General features: G+C 36.5%; 1 protein-coding gene across 1 annotated transcript in view; it reads right to left on the reverse strand.

The window, feature by feature from the left end:
- The window catches only part of SRBD1 (S1 RNA binding domain 1), a 337,404-nt gene that overhangs the window by 283,306 nt on the left and 31,162 nt on the right, over window positions 1-22,936 (reverse strand). The window contains exon 6 of the mRNA XM_044663288.1: window positions 1,527-1,693. Coding sequence (XP_044519223.1) covers window positions 1,527-1,693 — 167 coding nt within the window. The remainder of the gene's footprint in view (window positions 1-1,526; window positions 1,694-22,936) is intronic.

A 22,936-nucleotide genomic window follows, 5' to 3' on the forward strand; every position in this document is an offset into this window, starting at 1 on the left:
TTGTAGTGGCAAAGAATTGGAAACTAAGGGCATATCTATCAATGTGATAGAACTATGTGAACTAATAAAAAGGACAACTTCATAGAAACTTGAATAGACTAAATGAATTGATTCAGAGTAAGGTGAGGAGAACCAAAATGACAATTTATATAAAAGCACTGTAAAGACAACTTTGCAAACATAAGAACTTGAATCAATATACAGTGACCCTCACCCATTGAGGGAGTTACATTCCAAAGACCCTCTCAACAGGTGAAAATCCATGAAGTAATGGCATTATATTTATTTTATTATTTATATATTTTAAGGCTTTATAAACCCTTCCCACTCTCCTATAAACCTTTTCCACACTCTTATTAACCTGCAGTCACTAAGCCAATCAGCTTCCAGGATACAGAATACAGCTCTGTGGTTGGTTGCCTTTCATTCCATCAGCCAATAGTATGCTGTAACTCCGCAATACAGAATTAAAATTTTTTTTAAACCTGAGATACAGTGAAGCCACGATAAGTGAACCACAATAGAGTGAGAGACAACTATAGTAACAAAACAATCTTCTAGCAAATAAAAGATGAAGCATGTTACCTACCTCCTAACAGAGAAGTAATAGACTCAGAGTGTAAAATGAGACACATTTTTTGGATATGATCAATGAAGGAATTTGTAATTTTGGTTGACTATGCATAACTTTAAATGAAATTTTTCTTTTTCTTTTTTTTTCCAGGGGTGGGGAGGGGAAAGGTGAAATGAAAAGAAAAGAAATGATTGTTAGTTGGAAAAGCAAAAAATTAATTTTTAGGGCTATATCTTAATATTTTTATATGTAGCACTACCTGTTAATGCAAAATTAATACAAAATACCTTGAACATTTCTGAAATTTAATAAAAATTTGTTGAAACAAATTGAACAATATTCTAAGACAAAAAGAATACATTACTCCAGCCTTTTGAATATGAAGAACAAGAGGAAGGAATAAAAATTCTAATCAAGTGTAAAAAGCACTATGGCTCAGGTTCCTTCCAGCTCTAAAGAGAATGATACTAGAGATAAAATGAAATTATAACCCACATTATGCAAGTAAATATTTTTACATAAAAAACATGAATACTCTATCTAATGGATAAGAATACTTATCACTGACCTTAGTAATAAAAAAATAGCTTCAGATAAAAAATGTGTTAAGTAATGCTAAAAATAAAAGAACAAAATATATATTTCCATTTATCCTTGTTGAATAAGAAAATTAGAACACACTGAACTTATTAATCACAAACACTATTTACTAAAATCTTTAGGCAAAAGAACAAGGAAAGAAGAATAAATTTTATTCCACTTCATTTTCAAAATGCTTTAAATATTAAGTATTTTATGTAACTAAGACAATTATTTGATGTAAGTCAAAATTTTGCACATAAAATAAGTTTTGAATCTAAATAGATATTTCTGAATCTCCTGCTGGTGATCCTATTTCTTTCTGCCCATCTAAAAAATCCCTCCTTCCTTTCATTTACCCAACAATCCTTACCTCAGCTCCTCCAGGGCTTGCTGAACTTCTCGCAAAGCATCAGCATCAAGATTGTTAATGAGCTCTTTTCGGTAACGGGCAATGAAAGGTATTGTATTATCATCATTAAAAAGGCAGATGATATTGGCACATACCCAAGATTCAATATTGGTCCTTTCTGATAAAACCTAAAAAGGATATAAAAAGAGAGATTTCAAAACTCAAAATCTATGAAATTTAAGGAACCAGGAGCAGTTGGGTAGCTCAGTGGACTGAGAGTCATAACTAGAGATGGGACATTCTAGGTTCAAATCTGGCATGAGATACTTCCTAGCTGGGTGACCCTGAGCAAATCATTTAACCCCCAACTGCCGAGCCCTTACCACTCTTCTGCCTTGGAACCAATACACAGTATTGAATGTAAGGCAGAAGGGTAAGGGTTAAAAAAAAAGAAAAGAAATTTAAAGTAACCAATAAATCATTTTTTTTTATCAAACATGTAGTTACTTAGAAACTTCTTGGTGATTTTTTTAATGGAAATACCACCTATACTCTACAATAAATATGTACAAGTGCTCTGTTGGTGCAACTGTGAACTGGTACAATTATTCTGGAGAGCAATATGGAACCACAAACAAAGAGCCATAAAACTATGCATACCCTTTAACCCAGTAATACTACTGTATTGTATCCCAAAGAGATCAGAAATAAAGGGAAAAGATATATCCATACCAAAAAAATTTTAGCAGCTCTTTTTCTAGTAGCAAAGAATTGGAAACTGAGGGGGGTTATCCATCAATTGGGGAATGGCTGAACAAGCTGTGACATATGGTTGTAATGAAAACTATTACACCATAAGAAATAATGAAATATGTGTCCTCAGTCACAAGATGGGGAATATGGAAATACTCACTGCATGAATGCAATGGCATTACCTATATCAGATTATTTACCACCTCAAAGAGAGAATCTGAATTAAAAACTCTGAGAAAGCAATTGTCAAAAATTCTTTCTACACTATCCACATCCAGAGAAAGAATTGTGGGAGTAGAAACACAGAAGAAAAACATTTCCTTGAACACATGGTTCGAAGGGGATATGACTGGAAGGTAGACTCTAAATGTTCACTCTATTGCAAACATTAATAATATGGAAATAGGTCTAGATTAGTGGTTCTCAAAATTTTTTGGCCTACCGCCTCCTTTCCAGAAAAAATATTACTTAGCGCCCCCTGTCACATACTATCACCACCCCCTTACAGTTATTCACCACCCCCAAATGCACCTGTGGCCATCACCACCCCCCTGGATCACTGTAGCACCCACCAGGGGGCAATGACGCCCACTTTGAGAATCACTGGTCTAGATCAATGATACATGTAAAACCCAGTGGAATTGCTCGTTGGCTATGGGAGTAGGAAGAGAGAAGAGTAGGGAAAGAAAATGAATCATATGACCAGGGGAAAATATTCTAAATTAACTAATTAAATAAATTTTTTTTAAATTTCTTTCTACGAGTAACTGAAAAAATTAAATTTAATAAAAAAGAAAAAAATATACTGTCAACCCTAACTCTCAGAGGTTTTTTTAATCATAAATGGAAGCTAGCCAATAAGACCCCTTTGTTACTAGACTGCATAACCCAACTAACAAAGGCTATCTTATCTCTCTCAGAAATAAATAAATATGCATAATTACTGGCATAATCACAACTACTGTGATTTTTTTAAATCAGATCTAAAGTATTTTGTGAAATCTTTAAGGTTATAGAGCTCCATAAAAACACTGTATTAAGACACAAGAAGTTTGGAGAGAAGAATATATGGGAGAAGGGGGTAAAAAATTGTGAAAGCATCTTTATACTGTCCATGGAGTTTTCTCAGCAAAGAAAGACACTGGAGTGGTTTGCCACTTCCTTCTCTGGCAAGTGAAAGAGGTAAAGTGACTTGTTCAGGATCACACAGCTAAGAAGTACTCCCTATCCACTGAGGCATCAGGCACCTAGCTGCCTCCTGTCTGATGCCATTTGTTGCTAAATTGGGGAGGGGGAGACAAAAATAATTATAACTAATAATTGTTATTTATATTTAGTCATTAAATTTTAATTTATTTATTCATTGAATTTATTTGATTTTATCAATAATTGTTATTTGATTTATAGCAATATTGTCTTGGTTCTTCATTTTTGGCACATTTTAAATGTTAATATAATGGTAGCTAAGTGATTCAGAAGATAAAATACCAGCTTGGAGTCAGGAAGACCAGAGTTCATATGCAATCTCAGACACTTCTAATTGTGTGACCCTGGACAAGTCACTTCACTTCTTTTTGCTTTAATTCACTAAAAGAGGAAATGGCAAAAGACTCTAGTATCTTTGTCAAGAAAACTTCATGGTCAGTATGGTCCAGAATGAGGTCACAAAGAATCTGGAAAGTAGTCATAAAATGTGAAAGAAGAGACTTCAATCTAAAGGATACAGACACTATAAATGGCTAAATGATCCATATAGGCTATGTGTGAAAATCTCATTATTATGGGCAAAATCCTTATTAAAGCAGTTTCCAAATCTCACATAATAGGAAGCAACTAAACCAGTAGAAGCAACTCAATGATCCACCCCCAGGTTTTTTAAAATTTCCTATTTTTTTTTTTATCCCATGGACCATTCAGCAGTCTAGTCAAATCAACAATAATAGAAGGGAAATTTACTAAGTGGTTTTGTTGCTTTCATTTTTGTTTTTACAAGAATAATTCCATTTGATCCTCATAACAACTCTCAGAGATAGGTGCTATTATCTCCTTTTAATACATCAGGAAACTGAGGCTCTGATTTGCATAGAATTTCACAGCCAGTAAGTATCTTGAACTACAACCAAACACAGATCTTCCTAACTGTAAGTTTTATAATCATAATGTTTGGATTAAAATCTATAATGTAAAATTTTTCTTTTATCCCCAAATTCCTGTAATTTAAAAGTTGACTATGTTCACAAGATCCATCAAGAAGACCAGTCTTTTCTCTGGATCTTAGGGGGGAATGTGATATTGGAAATCTGGGGTTCATTGAGCTTTAATATCGAGATCTATGATATAAACTTCCTGTGGACGTTTAGGGGACTTGAAAACTACATTCTTATGTGGTTCGGGCCTGTGGTCCGGGCCAGTTTCTCTCTCTCAATTTCCCTACCTTCAACCTTCCTAATTGTAAATAAATCACCATAAAAGTCAATCTGACTTGATTCTATTTTATTTTGAAATCAAGTTAATCGATTTCTGGCAAGCATACCTTAAATATCTAGTTTTCCCCTCTTACATAACTCCAGGCCCAGGATTCTATCCACTGCACCAAGCACTTATCTATCCTGTGCCAGGCACTATGGATAACTAAAAAATCCAAAGGAAAGAAACAGTCCTGTTCTCAAGGAACACATATTCTAATGACTCTTTTTGCTTCAATCTGGCAGTGGGGATGTAGTGGGGATGTCACTCTTACTTCTGCAAAGTGGATACTATTTGTACTCTGTCTGGGCAAAGCATGGCCTTCTAGGACCCCACAGACCTGCCGGCAGATCACAGCAGGGAGCATGAAAAAGTGCATAATGGGCCCTGTGCTCATTACTACTAGGACTAATGCCCCCAAACCCTGGACCAGGAGACAGTTTTTAAAGCCAAGTCACTTCCAATGCTGAGTAAGTTGATAGAAGAACCATGTAAGAAAGACTCAGAGAAAATTAACCTGGTGATATCACCATGATGGAAGGATATGATTCCAGATTAAAAAGAAGCAAAAGAATAATGAGGAAAAACCCTCTTCGTAAAAAAAATCACCCAAGGTAAAACTCCCAATAAAGTGAGAGTGAAGGCAGCTAGGTAGCACATTGAACTGAGCAAGCACCAGGCCTGGAGTCAGGAGTACCTAGGTTCAAATCTGCCTTTCCAACTATTTGACCCTAGGCAAGTCACTGCCTAGCCCTTGCTGCTCTTCTTTCTAAGACTGAAGGCAAGGGCTTTAAAAAATAAAATAAAATGAGAGTGGGAAAATAATCATCCTAGAAGATCTTTCAGTCTTGAGCACATCTTGTTAGCACAACAAAGAGGATCTTTAGGAAAGAATCTCCATCAAAGTGACCTGCAAATAAAGAGTTTCAAATTATATTCAGTGCAAAGAAAATGTTGTAATTGTTCAAGGAAGCTATTTTCAAAGTGTAAAAGAGAAGAAATCTATATAGTATAATTCAGTTATGATTGATTCATAGACTAGAAAACACAAGACATGTTAATAGAAAATTCATACTATAGAGTGAATCCTCATAAATTTCATGAATGTGGGAAGTCCAACTACAGTGGATCTCTTAATTCTCAATAGAAAATTCACACTACAGAGAAACTTAACAGAAGAAATGACCTTAAGAGAGCATCTTGGATGAAAGAACATAATTTCCTCAACATTATATTAGATAGAAATCTTTTGAATCTAATGGATGTGAGAATGTCTTCCACAAGGATTCATACTTTGTTAACCATTAAAGGATTCATACTGGAGAAAAAAACTTATGGATACAACAAATATGGGAAGGCTTTTAGTCAGAAAGCACAGCTCAGTGAACATCAGAAAAAATATACTGAGCTTCAGTAGGCGGCTCAGTGGATTGAGAACCAGGCCCTAGAAATGGGAGGCCCTAGGTTGAAATCCAGCCTCAGACATTTCCTAGCTGTGTGACTCTGGGCAAGTCACTTAACCTCCATTGCCTAGCCCTTACCATTCTTCTGCCTTGGAATCAATACAAAGTATTGATACTAAGATTGAAAGTAAGGATTTTTTTAAAGTCATACTGGAGTAAAACAATATGAATGTAATGAATATGGGAAGTCCTTCACCTGCAACACTTTTAGAATGTAACAAATGTGGAAAAGCCTTCTGTCAGGAAGCTTACTTCTTCAACTATCAAAAAATTCAAAGTGAACAAAAAATTTATGAATGCCATGAATTTGAGAAGCCTTTAGTCAGAGAGAATAACTTATTCAATATAAGAGATTTCACATGATGTAATGAATATGAAGAAACTTCTTATCAGCATATATACCTTAATGACGATCATGGAATTCTTACTGGAAAAAAACCTTATGAATGCAATTGATAACAAAAGTCCTTTCTGCTGGAGAGGAAGTTTTATTTACCATCAGAGAAGTTGCACTATGGAAAAAATCTGATGATTGCTATGTATGTAAGAAGGTTTTCCATTAAACAGGCCACCTTTCTTGCAATCAGAAAATTCATCCTAAAGAAAAATTTTATGAATACCAACAGCACTAGAAGGCCTTTAACCAAAAATTATTTCTCTCTCAACATCTGAGGGTTCATACAGGAAAAAAACCTTTTGGAATGTAATGAATGTGGAAAAGTCTTTTAACTCTATTCATCTCCCACTGACCATGAGATACCTGATAGTGGAAAAAAAACAAAAAACTTATGAACGTAACACATAGAAGGCAGCTTTCTGTTGGAGAAGTCTTAGCATCAAAGACTTTACACTTTATGAAGAAAAACTTTATTACTGAAAAGTGATGTCCTCAATGTTAGAAGACCTTTAGCAAAAAGGTATAGCTTACTCAACATTAGAAACTTCATAATAGAGAAAACTTTTATGAATGTAATGAGTAAGGGAAAACCTTCTCCCATATTGCATACCTTACAAGACACAAGGGAATCAAAAATCAAGAAAAATCTAGTTACCATTTTATAGTAATTACAGAACCATTCATTACATGACTAACATGTGCTACTATTATGCCAGTCGCTAGGGTTAAAAATACAAATTAAGGCAGTCTCCACACTCAAAATGTATTGCATTCAATTAAAACAACTCTGAGGTACGACTTTACACCTAGCAGATTGGCCAATATGAGAGTAAAAGAAAATAATAAATGTTGGAGGGGATATAGCAAAATTGGGACACTAATAATACATTGCTGGTAGAGTTGTGAATTGATCCAACCATCTTGTAAGACAATTTGGAAGTATGCACAAAGGGCTTTAAAAGAATTCCTGCCCTTTGATCCAACTATACCACTGCTAGGTTTATACCCCAAAGGGATAATAATTAAAAAAAAGACTTCTACAAAAATATTTATAGCTGTGCTCTTTGTTGTGGCAAAATACTGGAAAATGAGGGGGTGTCCATGGATTGGGGAATGGCTGAACAAATTGTGGTATTTGATGGTGATGGAATACTATTGTGCTGAAAGGAATAAAGAACTGGAGGAATTCCATGTGAACTGGAAAGACCTCCAGGAATTGATGCAGAGTGAAAGGTGCAGAACCAGAAGAACGATGTACACAGAGACAGATACACCATGGCACAATCAAATGTAATGGATTTTTCTACTAGCAGCAATGCAGTGATTCAGAGGAACTTAGGAGAAACTGTGGAAACAGAAATGCAAAGGAAAAACATATGATCAATCACGTGGTTAGATGGGGATGTGACTGGGGTTTTGATGTTAAAAGTTCACTCTATTGCAAATATGAATAACATGGAAATAGGTTTTGAACAATGATATATGTATAACCCAGTGGAACTGCTTGTCAGCTCAGGGGGCAGGGAGGGAAGAGGCAGGAGGAATCATGAATCACATAACCATAGAAAAATATTCTAAATAAATTTTTTTAAAAGTATTGCATTCTACAAGGATTCAACATGCACACAGACAAGTCAATACAATATATGCTTTTTAAAAAAGAAAGAAAAAAGAATATACATTTCAAATATTATTTGGAGGAGAATGCAATAACTAATGGCAAAATCAGGAAATGGCTCTAATGAAGTATTACTTAAGAAAGGTGTGACAGGAGAGAAGGGTTCCAAGACAAATTAAGAGACTGTTCCAGACTTGGAGAACAGCCCATGGTGATAAATGGAGGATGTACATTGATCCTTTTGGATGGAGTTTGCAAAGGGGAAAAATGTGCCAGAGGGACAGGGGCTTTAAATGCCCAATATAGGAGTTTGTCTTTTATACCAGAAGCAACAGGGTGGTTTCTGAGCAAGAGTAATATGGTCAGCTTTGTACCTAAGTACTATGAATTTGACAACTGTGTTGAAAATAGATTATAGAGGTGAGGAAATAAATTAGGAGGTTTCTGCAATAATGGACAGATGAGGAACCTGACTATGATGGGTGTGCAACAAACAGGGAAAGGGATGAAAATCAGAATAGACTAGGGGAATGGCATCAACTTGGCAAGTGACTGGATAGGAATAGTCAGAATGAAAGGTTGTTAATCTGAGGGCATAAAACACTGGTAGATGAATTTGAGAAGACCTATGAGAGTCAAAAATTTAATCAACACACCAGAAAGTTCATACTGGAATAGTCATGAAAGTAATTCAGAGGAAGAGAATTTCCCCCATAGGATCCATGAAAATTTGGAGAATTCAAACTAGTTAGAAACCTTTCAAGCAGGTTCAGTTCCCATCCAGTTTCTGACTATAGCCGTACCCTTTCTTGCCCTTTAAGCCCTAATTTCTTTCCCCTATTGCCGATACTCAAAGACTTAGACTATTTTGTATTATGTTCTCCTTCGATAACAGGCAAAAGTAATTGGCTTTTTATTTACTTCTTTGAGAAACACAGGAGTTCTGTGGAAGGTTCTGTAGAAGAACTGGAATTCAAGTTGTCTTGAAAGAAACGAAAGAATTCTATGAAGATAAAAGTACATGCCAAGCATAGGGAAGAACTGGTAAAAAGTCACAGGCATGGAAGATAGAATGCCAAATTTGGCAAGCTGCATATAAACCGTTTGCTTATAATAGAGATGATGAAGGGAAATAATAAGAAGTAAATGTACAATGAAAGGCTGAAGGCAGTTTGGGAGGGGCTTCAGATGAAAGAATGAGGATTTTTTTTTTTATCTTAGAGGCAATCATAAGCTACTAAACCTTCTTGAGAAGCTCTCTACTAAGATTATTAGTAATATCTGCCTCTGTATATAGCAGATTGAGAAGAGACTGGAAATGCACAAAAGGGCAATTGTAAGAAAGGAGAGAGTCCATCACCCACCTCTGAGGAGTTATAAAACTGTGGAAAGGGAACATTGATGTGTTAGTTACTTTTGCTGAGATTCTCTCCCCTCCCCCACCCCTGGTATTAGGGATAGCTATCTTGGAAGGGAGCAGAGATATTTTTGGAAATGAGTAATATAATAACTAAAATTAGTGAATTCTCAATTTAAAAAAACATATAATTTGATGCTACTATAAGATTTAAACTAGAGCTAATCACAGAGAATAGGCACTAGCATTATGGGAGATCAAAAAAGTCTCCTTGTATAAGATTATATTTTTACTGGGACTTGAAGGGAGATAGGGAAGCAAGAAGGGAGAACATTCCAACGCATGAGGAGACAAACAATGAAAATGTTCCATCAGGAAATGGAGTGGTATATGCTAGGAAGCAGGCAAGGCTTAATAAGAAGACTAGAAATGGCAGGTTATGACAGGCTTTAAAGCCAAACAGAGGATTTAACAGTTAATCCTAGGAATGATTCACTTGCATTTACTGAATGGGGGGGCAGGATTTGGTGGGAGGAGAGACTTGTCATAGTTAAATTTGTACATTTTAAAATCAATTTGACAGCTGAGTAGAGGATGGCCTGGAATGAGGAGAGATTTGAGACAGGGATACCCAACAGACTTTTGTAGCAGTTCAAGTGTGATAGGATGGGGACCAGGATGGCAGGAGTGTTAGAAGAGAGAAAGGAACATGCACAAAAAGTTCTGAAGTGTATAAATGGATATTTTGAACCTTGGACTTAATTCCCCCATAAGTCCCTTAGTTTTCCCAAAATTCCCTTTAATCTTTCCTGCACTTCAACGTTTGTGTGATCATGTTGTTTTATAGTTGGCTGTAACTCCTCCCTCTTTCTCTTTTGTTCCTGGGAGCCAGTTGGTTAGTACCTTTTAGTTAGTCTCTTTTGTTAGTTTATTATTAATAAAATATTTATAAATATAATATTTAGTATTTTGCATATCAATTTCAATATCCACATTTAGAAATCACAAAGGGATAGAATTCTCAAATATTTTTTTAAAATAAATTTTCAGTATAGTTAGTAAGTTTGCCTGAGAGCTGAGAGCTGGGGTTTCCCTTTCTCACCCTATGCTCCTGTGATTTTTTTTCTTCGTCTGCCACCCAGCCCACCTGCTTTCATCCCATCTCTGCCACTGCAGACTCCGCCCACCAACCCGACTGCTTTCCCTGCTGGTGCCTTTTCCCACCCATCTGCTGCTTGAGCCAGCATTCTGCACAGCTCCCCACCCAGCCTGCAGCCTGCCAATCCTAGTCGTTTATTTTTTTCCAATAGAAGGGTGAGAACTCCAATCCCTTCCCTCACCCCACGTAGGTTTTTCAGCCAGCTCTAGCCATTTTTTAAATTGAAGTCTAAACTGATCCTGGACTCCTGGCTGAGAGAGACTTGCAACTCAGGATTCCCCCCACCACCACCACAGGAAGGGGACTTCTTTGCACTTTTTTTTTCATTTGAGGGCAGAGAGCCTAACTCAGATTTGAAGTAGAAGTTTTGGGGATTTTGTATCTACCTTTTGGCCAGTTCTTTCATATGCAAATACCTATTGTTCTCCAGCAAGATTTTGCCTTTTTGTGTTTAATATGCAAACAAACTTCCATTCAGTATTGTTTTGGTTTTGTTTTTTTTTTTTTTAGAATAATGCTGTTTCAAAGCATGGTTAAAACTCTGAAACAACAGTTTGAATTGGTAAAGTTACAAATTGTAGTACAGTTTGAATCTGCTTAATTCTTTTGCAGGAAGTTTTTGTGCTGATTGAATACTGTGCAGTTGAGAGCTTGACCAATCTTAAGATTCAGGGAAGAAATTCATCTCCTCATACCACTTTGGCTTTTTGGTTTACCCATACCCATTATGAGGGTCATGCACACTATGCTCTATGCAGAATTTGCCCTCCCTATGACGAAATTCAGAGCTCTGACAAACGAAATCTGAATGGTTGACTTATATGGAGGAGAGGAAATAACCTTAAAAAGAGACCTGAAAGTTTATTGCTTGCTAATTATTTTCAGCTTTTCCCCTCAAGATAGTAAAAAAGCCTATTAGGATTGGTAAAAAGGATTTTTGTCTACACTGCTTGTAACTTGTCATTTGCTTATTGTATTTGCTCATTTCTTTAAGGTTTAAATTTTTTTAAGTTTATCTGTATTAATCTAATTAATATCTATTCTGAAACATGATTTTACTGAATCTGTACCGTTTCCCCATGATTTTACTGAACAACATTTTTTAAAGTTGTAAAAGCCAATAAGTCTTATGTATCCTGAATTTGTCATCTTAAATATTGAGGTCACATGTTGCTTGTACAAGTCTTTTGTTAATTGTTACATATGATGATGGATGGACTCCATCAAAACTGGTTACAATTGTATACAACTTTTGAAGACTATGACGCCTTAAGAATTTAAATTGTAATTTAATGAGAGGCCTTTAAAAATTGACTTTAGAATTTTACGGTACCTTCTGAATGGATGATAGGTTTAAGTTTATATGTGTATATATATGTACATAAAATAAAGAATGTTACCTTAAAAAGGTAGAGAAAAAAAAATAGAAATTTCCTACCCAAACTCTTTATATATAAAAGCAGGAAGCCAAAAAGAGCTCCAGCATGCTTGATGTTTTAACTCTTTACTTTAATTTATTTTCCCATCAGAAGGATCTAGAATTCCTGGTGATATTTTAGACCCAAAAAGGTTTATTATCAGCTTTGTGTTTTTGGTTTTTTTCCTAGGCTCTGCCCCACGTTTGGATGGAGGCAGTAATAGATTTTGTTAAAAATATCTCACCCAAGTTTGAATGATTTTCTACATCTGTTGAATTTATGACAAATATACATTTTTAATGTATACATTATAATATTTTATACATTTTAATGAACACATTTTAAACATCGCACAGTAAGTAGCTATCTATAAACTCATGTGAATCCTATATAATAATGGGTTTGTTTGCTATTGTCAATAACTAGGCTATTGTGAATTTTGGGAATTTGGTACTTTATTTGAATGTACATTATCTACTATATTATTGTTTTTATTAATCTGTTATTCTGTAAAATTAATTTGCATTCACAGTAATTCATGGCCAAGTTTAAAAAGGAAATTGGATCTCATTTTTTGGTTGAGAAACCTTTCGCTGATTCTAAGTGATATATTTTTGATTTTTAAAACATTCTTTTATTTTTTTCCCTTGTATGTGCAATACAGTTTTGAGTTTCTTTTTTCTCTCATTTTTATACTTGAACACATTATCAATATTAATCTTTTTTTTAACTTGTAATAAGTTTAAAATAAATTTGTTCTAATATTAATGCATATCCAAAAGACGTTAAACTATAGAATAATGCCATTAATTGTTTAAATAATTATGGGATTTTGCTTAATGATTCTGATTCCAGAAGAGTATTTATAAAGAGCCACTGCACAGTGCTAAAGAAGTACAAAGACAACCTGCATAGTGCAAATGGAGCACAAGGTCAAAGAGACCAACCAATCCCAGTGGGATGGATGTAATTTTGAGCCAAAACAAGAGGACCTGAACTTGTTTGGGGTTCAAGGTTGAGGCTCTTAACACATGTTAAGACACAGGACTTCCTCTGAACCACATTCTATCCAAGCACCTCATCCTGGCTACCATTCTGGCTCCTATAATCTAGACCCTTTTCTGTCTTTTATAAGTGTGGCAAACTTTCTGTAGTCCTGGCTACTGATTGGGTAAGTGCATAATTACTTAAATCACTTTAATTGGGCCCTGATTCAAGGACCTGTTATAGTTTTATTTTTCCTTTACTTGGATTTTTTTAAACATAAGACTTTGACATTTTCTATTTCATCCACAAGTTATTTTTTTCTCTTTTATGTGATTTTTTGTTTTTGATTTCTTTTACAATTGATTCGTATACCTTATAACTCAGCCACGTATCCCTGAGTGATTCCCTGTTTGTTAATATCCACCTTAGGGGGGACTTAGTTATTTTGTGAACTTTGATTTGGATTTGAGTAATTTTAGGATAAGAAACTTGTGTAACGGGGAAAAAGGGGTTTGATGGGTTCAACATACTAAAAGTTGGTCGCCAGAAGATTGAACTATTATCAATCCTCAATTAAGAATAATCTCAAGTCAAAATTGACTTTTATGGAAGTTTATTTACAACTGAGAAGAGGTAGAAGAAATAAAGAAATACGAATCTAACACAGGAGGTAAATTGCTATGATCCCCTAGGTAAATATAATTAACCCTCAGCTGAGAGTCAGAGGGCCAGAGGTGAATGAAGCAAAGCTTCATTCAAAGAGTCTCTATTAAAGGGAAGTTCCTTAAGAGAAGTTCAAAAAGATTCAGTCTTTAAACTCATCAAGTGGAATTCCAAAGAAGATACTGAGAGCAGTCTCACCAAGGTCTCAGTATCCCAGCCAGCACTCCTCCACGAACCAGGAAAGCTATAAGACTCAGCCAGAAGACTTCCTTCTCCAGAAGACTTTCTTCTCCAGAAGCCTTCACCAGCCTTTCACCAGCCTTCCTCCACCAGACTGCCTTCATGGCTTTTATGGTAGTTTCCTGTCCCTGCCCCTTTTCATAGGGGCCAATCACAGATTCCAAATTGTATAGCACTGTCCAGGGGATGGTCTTTGTGGGAACTAGTTTACACCTTCTGGAGGTGTGAATTCTCATCAAAAAAGGTTCACACTTTCTAAGGGTGTGAACAAGTTTCTGACTGTGAGTTAGAAAAAGGAGTGGAACTCTCCAAGTATCTTGTTGGCTTCTCACTGAGCACTAGGTAGGGTGTGAATTCAATAAGTGGTTTTCAAGCTTCTCCCATCTAGTTCAAGCTTGGGTCAATTCAAAATTATTGCCAACCAAAGTATTAACTCCAACTAGGCAAAGAGAATGAAGAATTCCCTTTTCACAAGTATGAACTCAAAAATAACTAAGAATTCCCTTTTACACTTCCTACCCCCCAGAATCCAATCAACAAAACTCTTTGGACGAGGCACCATGAAGATGCCTGCAGAGACCACACACTGCATCAAGAAGATCCAGAATTGAACTTTGGGATGTGAATTTGAACTTTGGGGGAGTTGGAAGCATTTGTTTTGAAAGTATACTTTTATGCCAAAGGGGACTGCCCCCAAATTGGCTTTTGTTAATGTAATCATTAATTTTGTTCTTTTTTTTCCCCTTTTATCCACAAATTATTGCAATTTATATGTTGATTATGTTTTTATGACCCACTGGGGAGACCAGTCTCCCAAAGGATCACCGGGGGGGGGGGGGGGGGGAGGAGTGTATAAAAGGAGATTTTGAACCTTGGACTTCATCCCTCACAAGTCCCTTAGTTTTCCCAAAATTCCCTTTAATCTCTCCTGTACCTCCACTTTTGCAGGGTCATGTTATTGTTTTATAGTTGGGCATAACTCCTCCCTCTTTCTCTTTTGTTCCTGGGAGCAAGCTGGTTAGTACCTTTTAGTTACTCTCTTTTGTTAGATTATTATTAATAAAATATTTATAAATATAATATTTAGTATTTTGCATATTAATTTTAATCTCCAGAGAAGGCAGAATAGACAGGCCTTGGCAACAGATTGGCTATGCGACAGGGTAAGAGTGAGAAGTTGATAGGTCATTTAAAGGTTTTTGTATCACTTGAAATCTCTGCACCTTTAAAGAACATCTTTAATAAAATAAAATACATAGGATCACAACAGAAACCAATTATATTGAAATACAGTTAACCAAAAAAACAATCTTTAAACAAATTAATAGAACCCAGGCTAAGAATCCCTAAATTCTATCTAGATTTTAATTGTCACTCCACCTGAGAAAAATGTGTGTGTGTGTTGTTTTTCATTTCTCTGACAAGAAATCAAATCAACTAATTAAAAAATATTTACTGTGTACCAACAAAATGTAAGCAGTATGGGAGGCTTCATTTTACAACATGAATAGTAGGAAAATAAGGAGAATAAAAGAGGAATATGAACAGCAATGTCTTCACTACACCAGGTATATCCTGAACTTATGCTTGAAATTGAGTGATAAGCTACATTTTTTTCAAGTTAAATTTCACTAAGTTTCCTTGGCACAATTCCCACTATGTCAAAAAGAAAAGAAAAAAAAGGTGGAAAACCTTGTTCTTAAAGAGCACAAGCTCATTTATCTAGCTATGTTCTTTGAAGATCTTCAATTTATCCAGATCATATGTTAAGTGAACTAGCTTGCACAAAGGATTCTCTTCAACTCATTCCTTCATTTAACTCTCAAATATTTCTCAAGAATCTATACTATTCATAAAGCTTAGTGCAAAATAAAAAGTTATGAGACACTAACATGAAGGAACTTATGAATGTTGAAATGGATTTATATTGCACTTTCCCTTAGTGCAATAGATAAGAGTACTGGGTCTGGAGTCAAGAAGATGTGAGTTCAAATACAGTCTCTAATACTTACTATTACCCTAACAACTCGTTGATGGCCTCAGTTTCTTATCTATAAGGCAGAGATAATAATAGCACCTACGTCTCAGAGCTGTTGTGAGAATCAAATGAGATAATAATTGTAAAGTACTTAGCGCACAGCCTGGCACATAGTAAGTGCTGTGTGTGTGTGTGTGTGTGTGTCTACGTGTAAATATATAATCAACTCATTCAACCCATACAATAAATAATTTACTTATATATAGTCTAGGGAAGAGAGAACATAGTGTAATGAAAAAGTCCTGGAATTGAGGTCAGAAAATTGGGGTTCAAGATCAAGCTGTAATACAAAATTCATCATCTAGAGTACAAGTTTCCTAATCATCTACTTTCTCACTTGTTACATAGATCCTTATAGTATAACTCCAGACTGTAGGAGCCTTATAAGGCTCAAATGAGATACTTTATAAAATACCTTTAACCACAAAGTTATTAGTTTTTTTAATTGAGATTTTTATTATAACCAAAGAATTAGGAAATTTTAGTTCTGCCCTCTACTCTGAATTAATTCAATATGTTGCTTAGGTCCAAAAATTGGAAGAAAGGTAGGGAAATAAGGCAGACAGGGAAAAATAAGAGAGTTAAACAAAAAGCTCAAATAATTACAAAGAATAAGATTAAATAAGTGCTACAAAGTAGTAAAGGAGAGTTTCAATTGACCTAAGGCAATTTGACAGGAAGGTAATATTTGGGCTGAGTTTTGAGGGATAGATGATAGAATACAGATAGAGAGATTGTAAGCAAAGAGTTTATTATTTTAAAATTATTTGCCTGCTTCAAAAGTCTCCAGTTAATTCCCTATTAAGCTGATCTTGCATGAAGAAGAGACCAAAAACTGAAACAATTCCAAGGATTATGAAATTGCTAAATATCTGGATTTCTGCCAGATTTGAAGGAATCCAGATATATGACTGAGCTACGTTTGCATTTCATTGTCCTATGACAACTGGTTTGTCTCCCAAGTATTTTCCACCTAGCAAAATTGCTCCAAACCCAAATTTGTGGCATAAAAAAAGGTTTGGTTTATCTTTGTTTTGTTTTTAATAATATAAGTAATAATAAAGATCAAAAATGATGACAGAAGGAACAAGTATTTCCCATGATCCATTTGTAAGAAAGTAAAATCATTTCTTTGCAAGACCAAATTTTGAGCTTTTTCTTTAAATTATTTAAGCAAAACAGGTTCTTAAATTATTTTTTAAGACTTAAATCATTATTTTGTACACAAGAGAGCAAAATGGACTACAGAATATGCCATTTTTTGGTAAAGTCATTATTTTTTAACAATACGAATGTATTTCATTCACAAAAATATAATTCTTTTGAAGGATAAAAATGACAAATATACCCATGTCTCAGGGGACTAGATGGTCCTGTGTGTATACTTTCATTCAGTATAGGTTGTCCCCATTTCTTAGGCTCATATTAGACCAACCTGGTTTAGCATTGCTTAACACTCACTTATATTACATTTTTCAAGACATCTGACTTCTAATCTGCAAGTTTCAGTTGCTGAAAATCTCCATTTTTAAACTGTTTGTCAAGAATTCACCTTACTGGTGCATGAACACCATTTATTGGTCAAAGAAGGTAACTACAGGTTACAGAAAGCACAGAGAGTAAAGTGAATCATTTTTTTTGCAATTTTGTATTCTGAGGCAATTTCCAAGAGTAAACAAATTCCAGAATTGTTTTTCACCTATAAAGCTGAAAAGACCTTGTACCCCTTTAAACTACATTACCAAAACTCCCTTTTCACCATACCCATAATTCCTTAAGCCTTTTCCTATTTGTCGTTGGTTTTCGCAGGCTGTATTGAAATGGGTTTTTGGTGTGGTCACAGGGGTTTTGGGACCGGAGGCAGCATGCTGAAAGGTGAGTTGGGACTCTTTCCCAGCGTTTTAATAAATCCTTATAAATATCATACTTTGAAGGTATTGAATATTAATTTTTAAAAGTTACGGTTTGGCGACCTTACAAAGAGACTTTCAGAATCTAGCCTCAGATCCCCCTGTGGAATGAGTTCCCAGTTGGGGTTTCCCAGCTTGGGCTTCCCAGCTGCGCCCTGCCCCCGCCTTCCCCCTGCGGCCAAGTTTTCTGCCGTTTTAAAACCTTTGCTTAGCTGCTGCCTCCCACCTCTTCCCCAATCTGTGCCTTTCCCTCCCAGGCATCCCTCACACACCTTCCCACACTCTCGACCCCTGCACTGAGCCACTCTAGCTACAGCCTCCCTTGCCTCCTTGTGCTGTCTCCATGCCCCAGCCTCAGTTGCTGACACTGAGTCAGCTTCCTGCCTTCAGCCTCAAGCTGCAACCAGCACCAGGCTTATGATGCTTCATCTGCTATTGCGATTTCCTGCCACTACTCAAGCCTCTTTGGGACCATCTAGCTGGCCTGTCGACTACTTCTGTGACTGGTAAGCTTTAAAGCACCCTGCAGCCCCTAGTCCCAGCATGAGAAAGAGCCTTTTAACCTTGCAGAAACCCCTAACCGCTGCTGGGCTTTTTGCCTTGGTGTGGGGAAGTCCTGACCTTCTTTCACCCACTCCTCCCTGCTTTCTAGCTTCTCCCTGCCCAACTTAGGTTTCAAAACGGTAACTGCTTCAACTCCCAGTTTCTGACTGTGAAGTCTTTTAGAGCAAATCCACCCTGTTTTGTAGCCATATCCTCCATTGTGGCTTCTGTCAAACACAGTCACGCCCCTTGCTCCCACCCCTACCCTAACCACGCCCCTTACCCTTCCCTGTTGTAGTGTGATCACTTGGCCACCAGAGATCAGTAGAAAGCACAAAACATCTTTTTTTCTTTTTCTGTTTTCTTCCCTCTTTTTCCTGCTGAGCTATAGTGGGTGTTTTTGTGCAACCAGAGGGCAGCAACACAAATAACTAACTAAATAAATAAATAAAGGTATTGTTTTTTTTTTAATTAAAAATATATATAATTAAAAGTATACATATAAACAATTATAAATTATATACAATAAATAAATCAAAATATAAATGAATAAATTATAATTTTTCAAATAATGATCCAACAAAACCATATAACAAAAACAAAATAAAACAATATACTATATCCTTTAGTTTGCCCCTATCCCCAAGTAAATAAACAAATCAATATGTACATTAAAACTTATTCTCTTTGCTACTAATCTATCTTTTTTATCACAATACTCAGCAGTATAAATGCTACTCTACAAGAAACCCTTGCAGTTTTTGCCCAATTAGGAACTCATAGAGTTCCAGATTACCTCTTTGTTCCTATGTGGCTTGTAGTTTTCCTTTTTTCTCTGGACTGGAAGGTAACAACAAAGGAGAATGCAAGCCGACATACAAGTTCAATTGAACCAGAATGTGCATCTCTTACACAGTCAAATGACAATGGAGGATTCTCCCCAACACAGGCCTGATTTTTGCAAACCTGTTTCCCCTGAAATAGAAATATCAGGCCCCTCTACTCTCTCTCAGGTGCAGAAACTCCTCTCTCACACTCTGAACCAACTTGCTCACGCTCTGCAACTCCTGGCTAACCTTACCTCCCCCAGAGTCACCATCCCAGAAACCACAACCACTAAATGATTCCTGTGCAGGCCTTTTCCCCTTAAGGGAAGTGTCCACAATAGGACCTGATGGGGATGCATTGAGACAACATAAACTTTTCACAAGCCAGGACATTAAAGATTTAAAAGAAAACTTCCCCTCTTACGAAGAAGAGCCCTTAACAGTAATTTTAAAAATGGATATTTTCTTTGACTATGACCCCTCTTATAAAGATATAGAAAAATTGCTCGGGTTTTCCTAACGGAAAGTGAGAGGCCTAAAATTATCTCTCATGTTAACAAAGCCCTAGAACGCAATGCAGTACGCTGGCCATCTGAAGATCCTAAATGGCAGTATAATGAACCCAAAGACTATTAAGACTTATGTCTTGCTAGGGATGCCATTCTCAAAGCAATGTGAGCTTGAGCTGAGAAACCACAGGCCTAGACCAAAGTTAAACATATTACACAATCTAATGATGAGACACCCTCCCAATTCATGGACACTCTCACTGAAGTGGGAAATAGATACATGGAACTTGACCTTTCTGTTGAAAAGGATATGAGGCAAATAAAGGAACAATTTGTCAATAACTCTCATAGATATCCAAGATCACTTTAAAACAAATTGCCCTACATGGCCTGAAATGGACCTTGATGAATTAAGGAGAACTGCTGTTTATATCTTTAACAACCATAAAGAGAAACAGGAAGAGAGTAATAGTTTACTGGATATATTTCAAAAGAAACTAGACTCTTTAAGTGATAAAGTTGGAAAACAACTAAAAGAGTATGCTACTCAACCAATGGCAATTGCCCCTCTCCAAGAATCTAACTCTGAGCCCCTAATATGCAACTTCTGTAGAAAAAGGGGTCACATAATGATGAACTGTAGGACTTAGAAACAAGCAACTAGAAATAATAACTTCCGAAATTACAACTTTAGAAATAATTATAATTATGGAAATAATAACGATTATGGAAATAATGATTACAATAATGATTTCAGGAATCGCAACTTTAGGTCTAATAACAGATCTAGGAATATGGATCAGGTAATTGATAACTCATATCAAATGACTCCAGAGCAATATATCTTGAATGGAGCTTGGCCCTGCACCACCCAGGGTGCTACTAGCCGTCAAGGAGGAGCCCAAGGACCTACCCAAAGATTATGAAGGTGTACAGGGAGGGGGGAGGGGGTTGAGGCACAGGAATCAAAGAATACAACCTTTGATTTTTCAGACCCTGATGCCTTACTACCCGCTGTCCCCATCCACTGCCCCCCCATACTGATGAGCCCTATGTAACATTAAAGATTGGTAACACCTATTACGACTGTCTTTTCAACATTGGAGCTTCCAGATCTGTATTGAAGAGTAAACCAGACCCATATTGCAATTCCAAAGGATCAATAAGTATAGCGGGGATATCAGGGAAACCCCAAATGGTTCCAAAGCTCTCCCCTAGAACAGTGTTCATAGGACCCCTGAATGTGGAGCCCTCTTTCCTCTTGATGCCTTGCTCCCCTATAAATTTCCTGGGGAGAGATCTTTTATGCAAGCTTAGAGCCACAATAAATTGCTCTCCAGCTAGCTCTATGTCACTGGAATTGCCTGAGGAATCCTTAACTTTGGTCGCTGTGCTTCTTTCAGATAATCATGAGATGAAGGAGTCTCCTACTTTTAAAATCCCAACAGATATACCTGAGTCTCTCTGGGCCACATCTCCTTCAGATGTTGGCCTACTTAAATCGGCTGTCCATGTCAAGATTAAAACGAAATCTAGCCCACCTCCTTCCATTCCACAATATCCCCTCTCAAAGGAGGCAATAGAGGGCATTACCCTAGAAATAAATTCACTAATTGACCAAGATAATAATTTCCTGTAAATCTGAATAGAATACGCCAATCCTGCCTGTTAAAAAGCCAAAACTGGGGACTAATGGCAAGCATCTCTATCGATTTGTCCAGGATTTGGGGGCTGTGAACAATCACACAATAAAGACACACCCTATAGTTTCCAACATAAATACTATCATTTCTTCTATTCCTAGCACAGTTACATACTTTACAGTAGTAGACTTGTGCGAGGATTCCAGGCATATCTTTGCTTTCACCTGGAAAGGTTCACAATGGACATGGGCACGTTTGCCCCAAAGGTTCATTGACAGCCCTACATTGTTCACACAATTCTTAACTGCTGATACAGATGCCATTAAATTTAAATGCAGCCATTTAATCCAATATATGGATGATTTGCTCTTGGCCTCACCAAATGCTATAAGAGAGGCCACAAGGTCTCCAAGGATAAAGTTCAGTGGTGTCTCCCAAAAGTGAAATATTTATGTTTTATTTTAACTGCTGGGTCCTGTTTAATTCCTCCAAAACGTATTAGAAGTATCCAAAACTTAAGTGATCCTATCACTAAAATCAACTGAGGGCGATACTTGGAGCAACAGGATTTTGTCGGCAGTGGATCTCTTGCTATGGGGAAATCACTAAACCCCTTGGGGCACTCACAAAAAATACGGTCGCCGAACCACTTAAATTGGGAAGGGAACACTGAACACTCTTTCAAATTTAAAACATGTTATCCTGTCTCCTCCTGCCCTAGGCATCCCAAATTATTACAAACCATTTACTTTATATGTCCATAAAAAGAAAGGGGTAGCTTCAAGTATTCTAACTCAACTTTTGGGACCTGATCAACACCCAGAAGCCTTTTATTCAGCCGAGCTGGACCCAGTAGCTGCAGGAGCACCACCATGCCTTAGAGGAGTAGCTGCCACAGCTTTATTAGTGACTGAATCTGCTGATCTGGTTCTAGGATGCCCTCTGACCATAATGTGCCCACACGAGGTCAGGGCATTGTTATTAAGACATAGAACTCAGGCATTTACTGATCAAAGGATTACAAGATATGAGATAACTATTAAAGAATGAACATATCACATTATAACGCTGTGGAGCTCTTAATCCTGCAACCTTGCTCCCTGATTTGCCAACTTCCAGAGAATCTTTACAAGATTGTACATCTTTAGTGTCCATTGTTGATAAACCTGGTAATGACTTACTGGATACCCCTTTGGATAATCCAGATTTAATATTATTTACAGATGGTTCTTCTTTTATGAGAGATGATGTGAGCTATACAGGAGCTGCAGTACTTACAGAATTGGATACTCTATGGTCAGCTTCTTTACCCTCACATGTAAGTACACAAGGTGCAGAACTCACAGCCTTGAAACAGGCCTGTCACAGAATAAAAGGGTCACAATTTACATAGACTCCCATTATGCATTTGGCATATGTCATGCCATCACCATGTTATGG

This window comes from Gracilinanus agilis, chromosome 2, assembly GCF_016433145.1.
Source record: "Gracilinanus agilis isolate LMUSP501 chromosome 2, AgileGrace, whole genome shotgun sequence".
In the NCBI taxonomy this organism is placed as follows: domain Eukaryota; kingdom Metazoa; phylum Chordata; class Mammalia; order Didelphimorphia; family Didelphidae; genus Gracilinanus; species Gracilinanus agilis.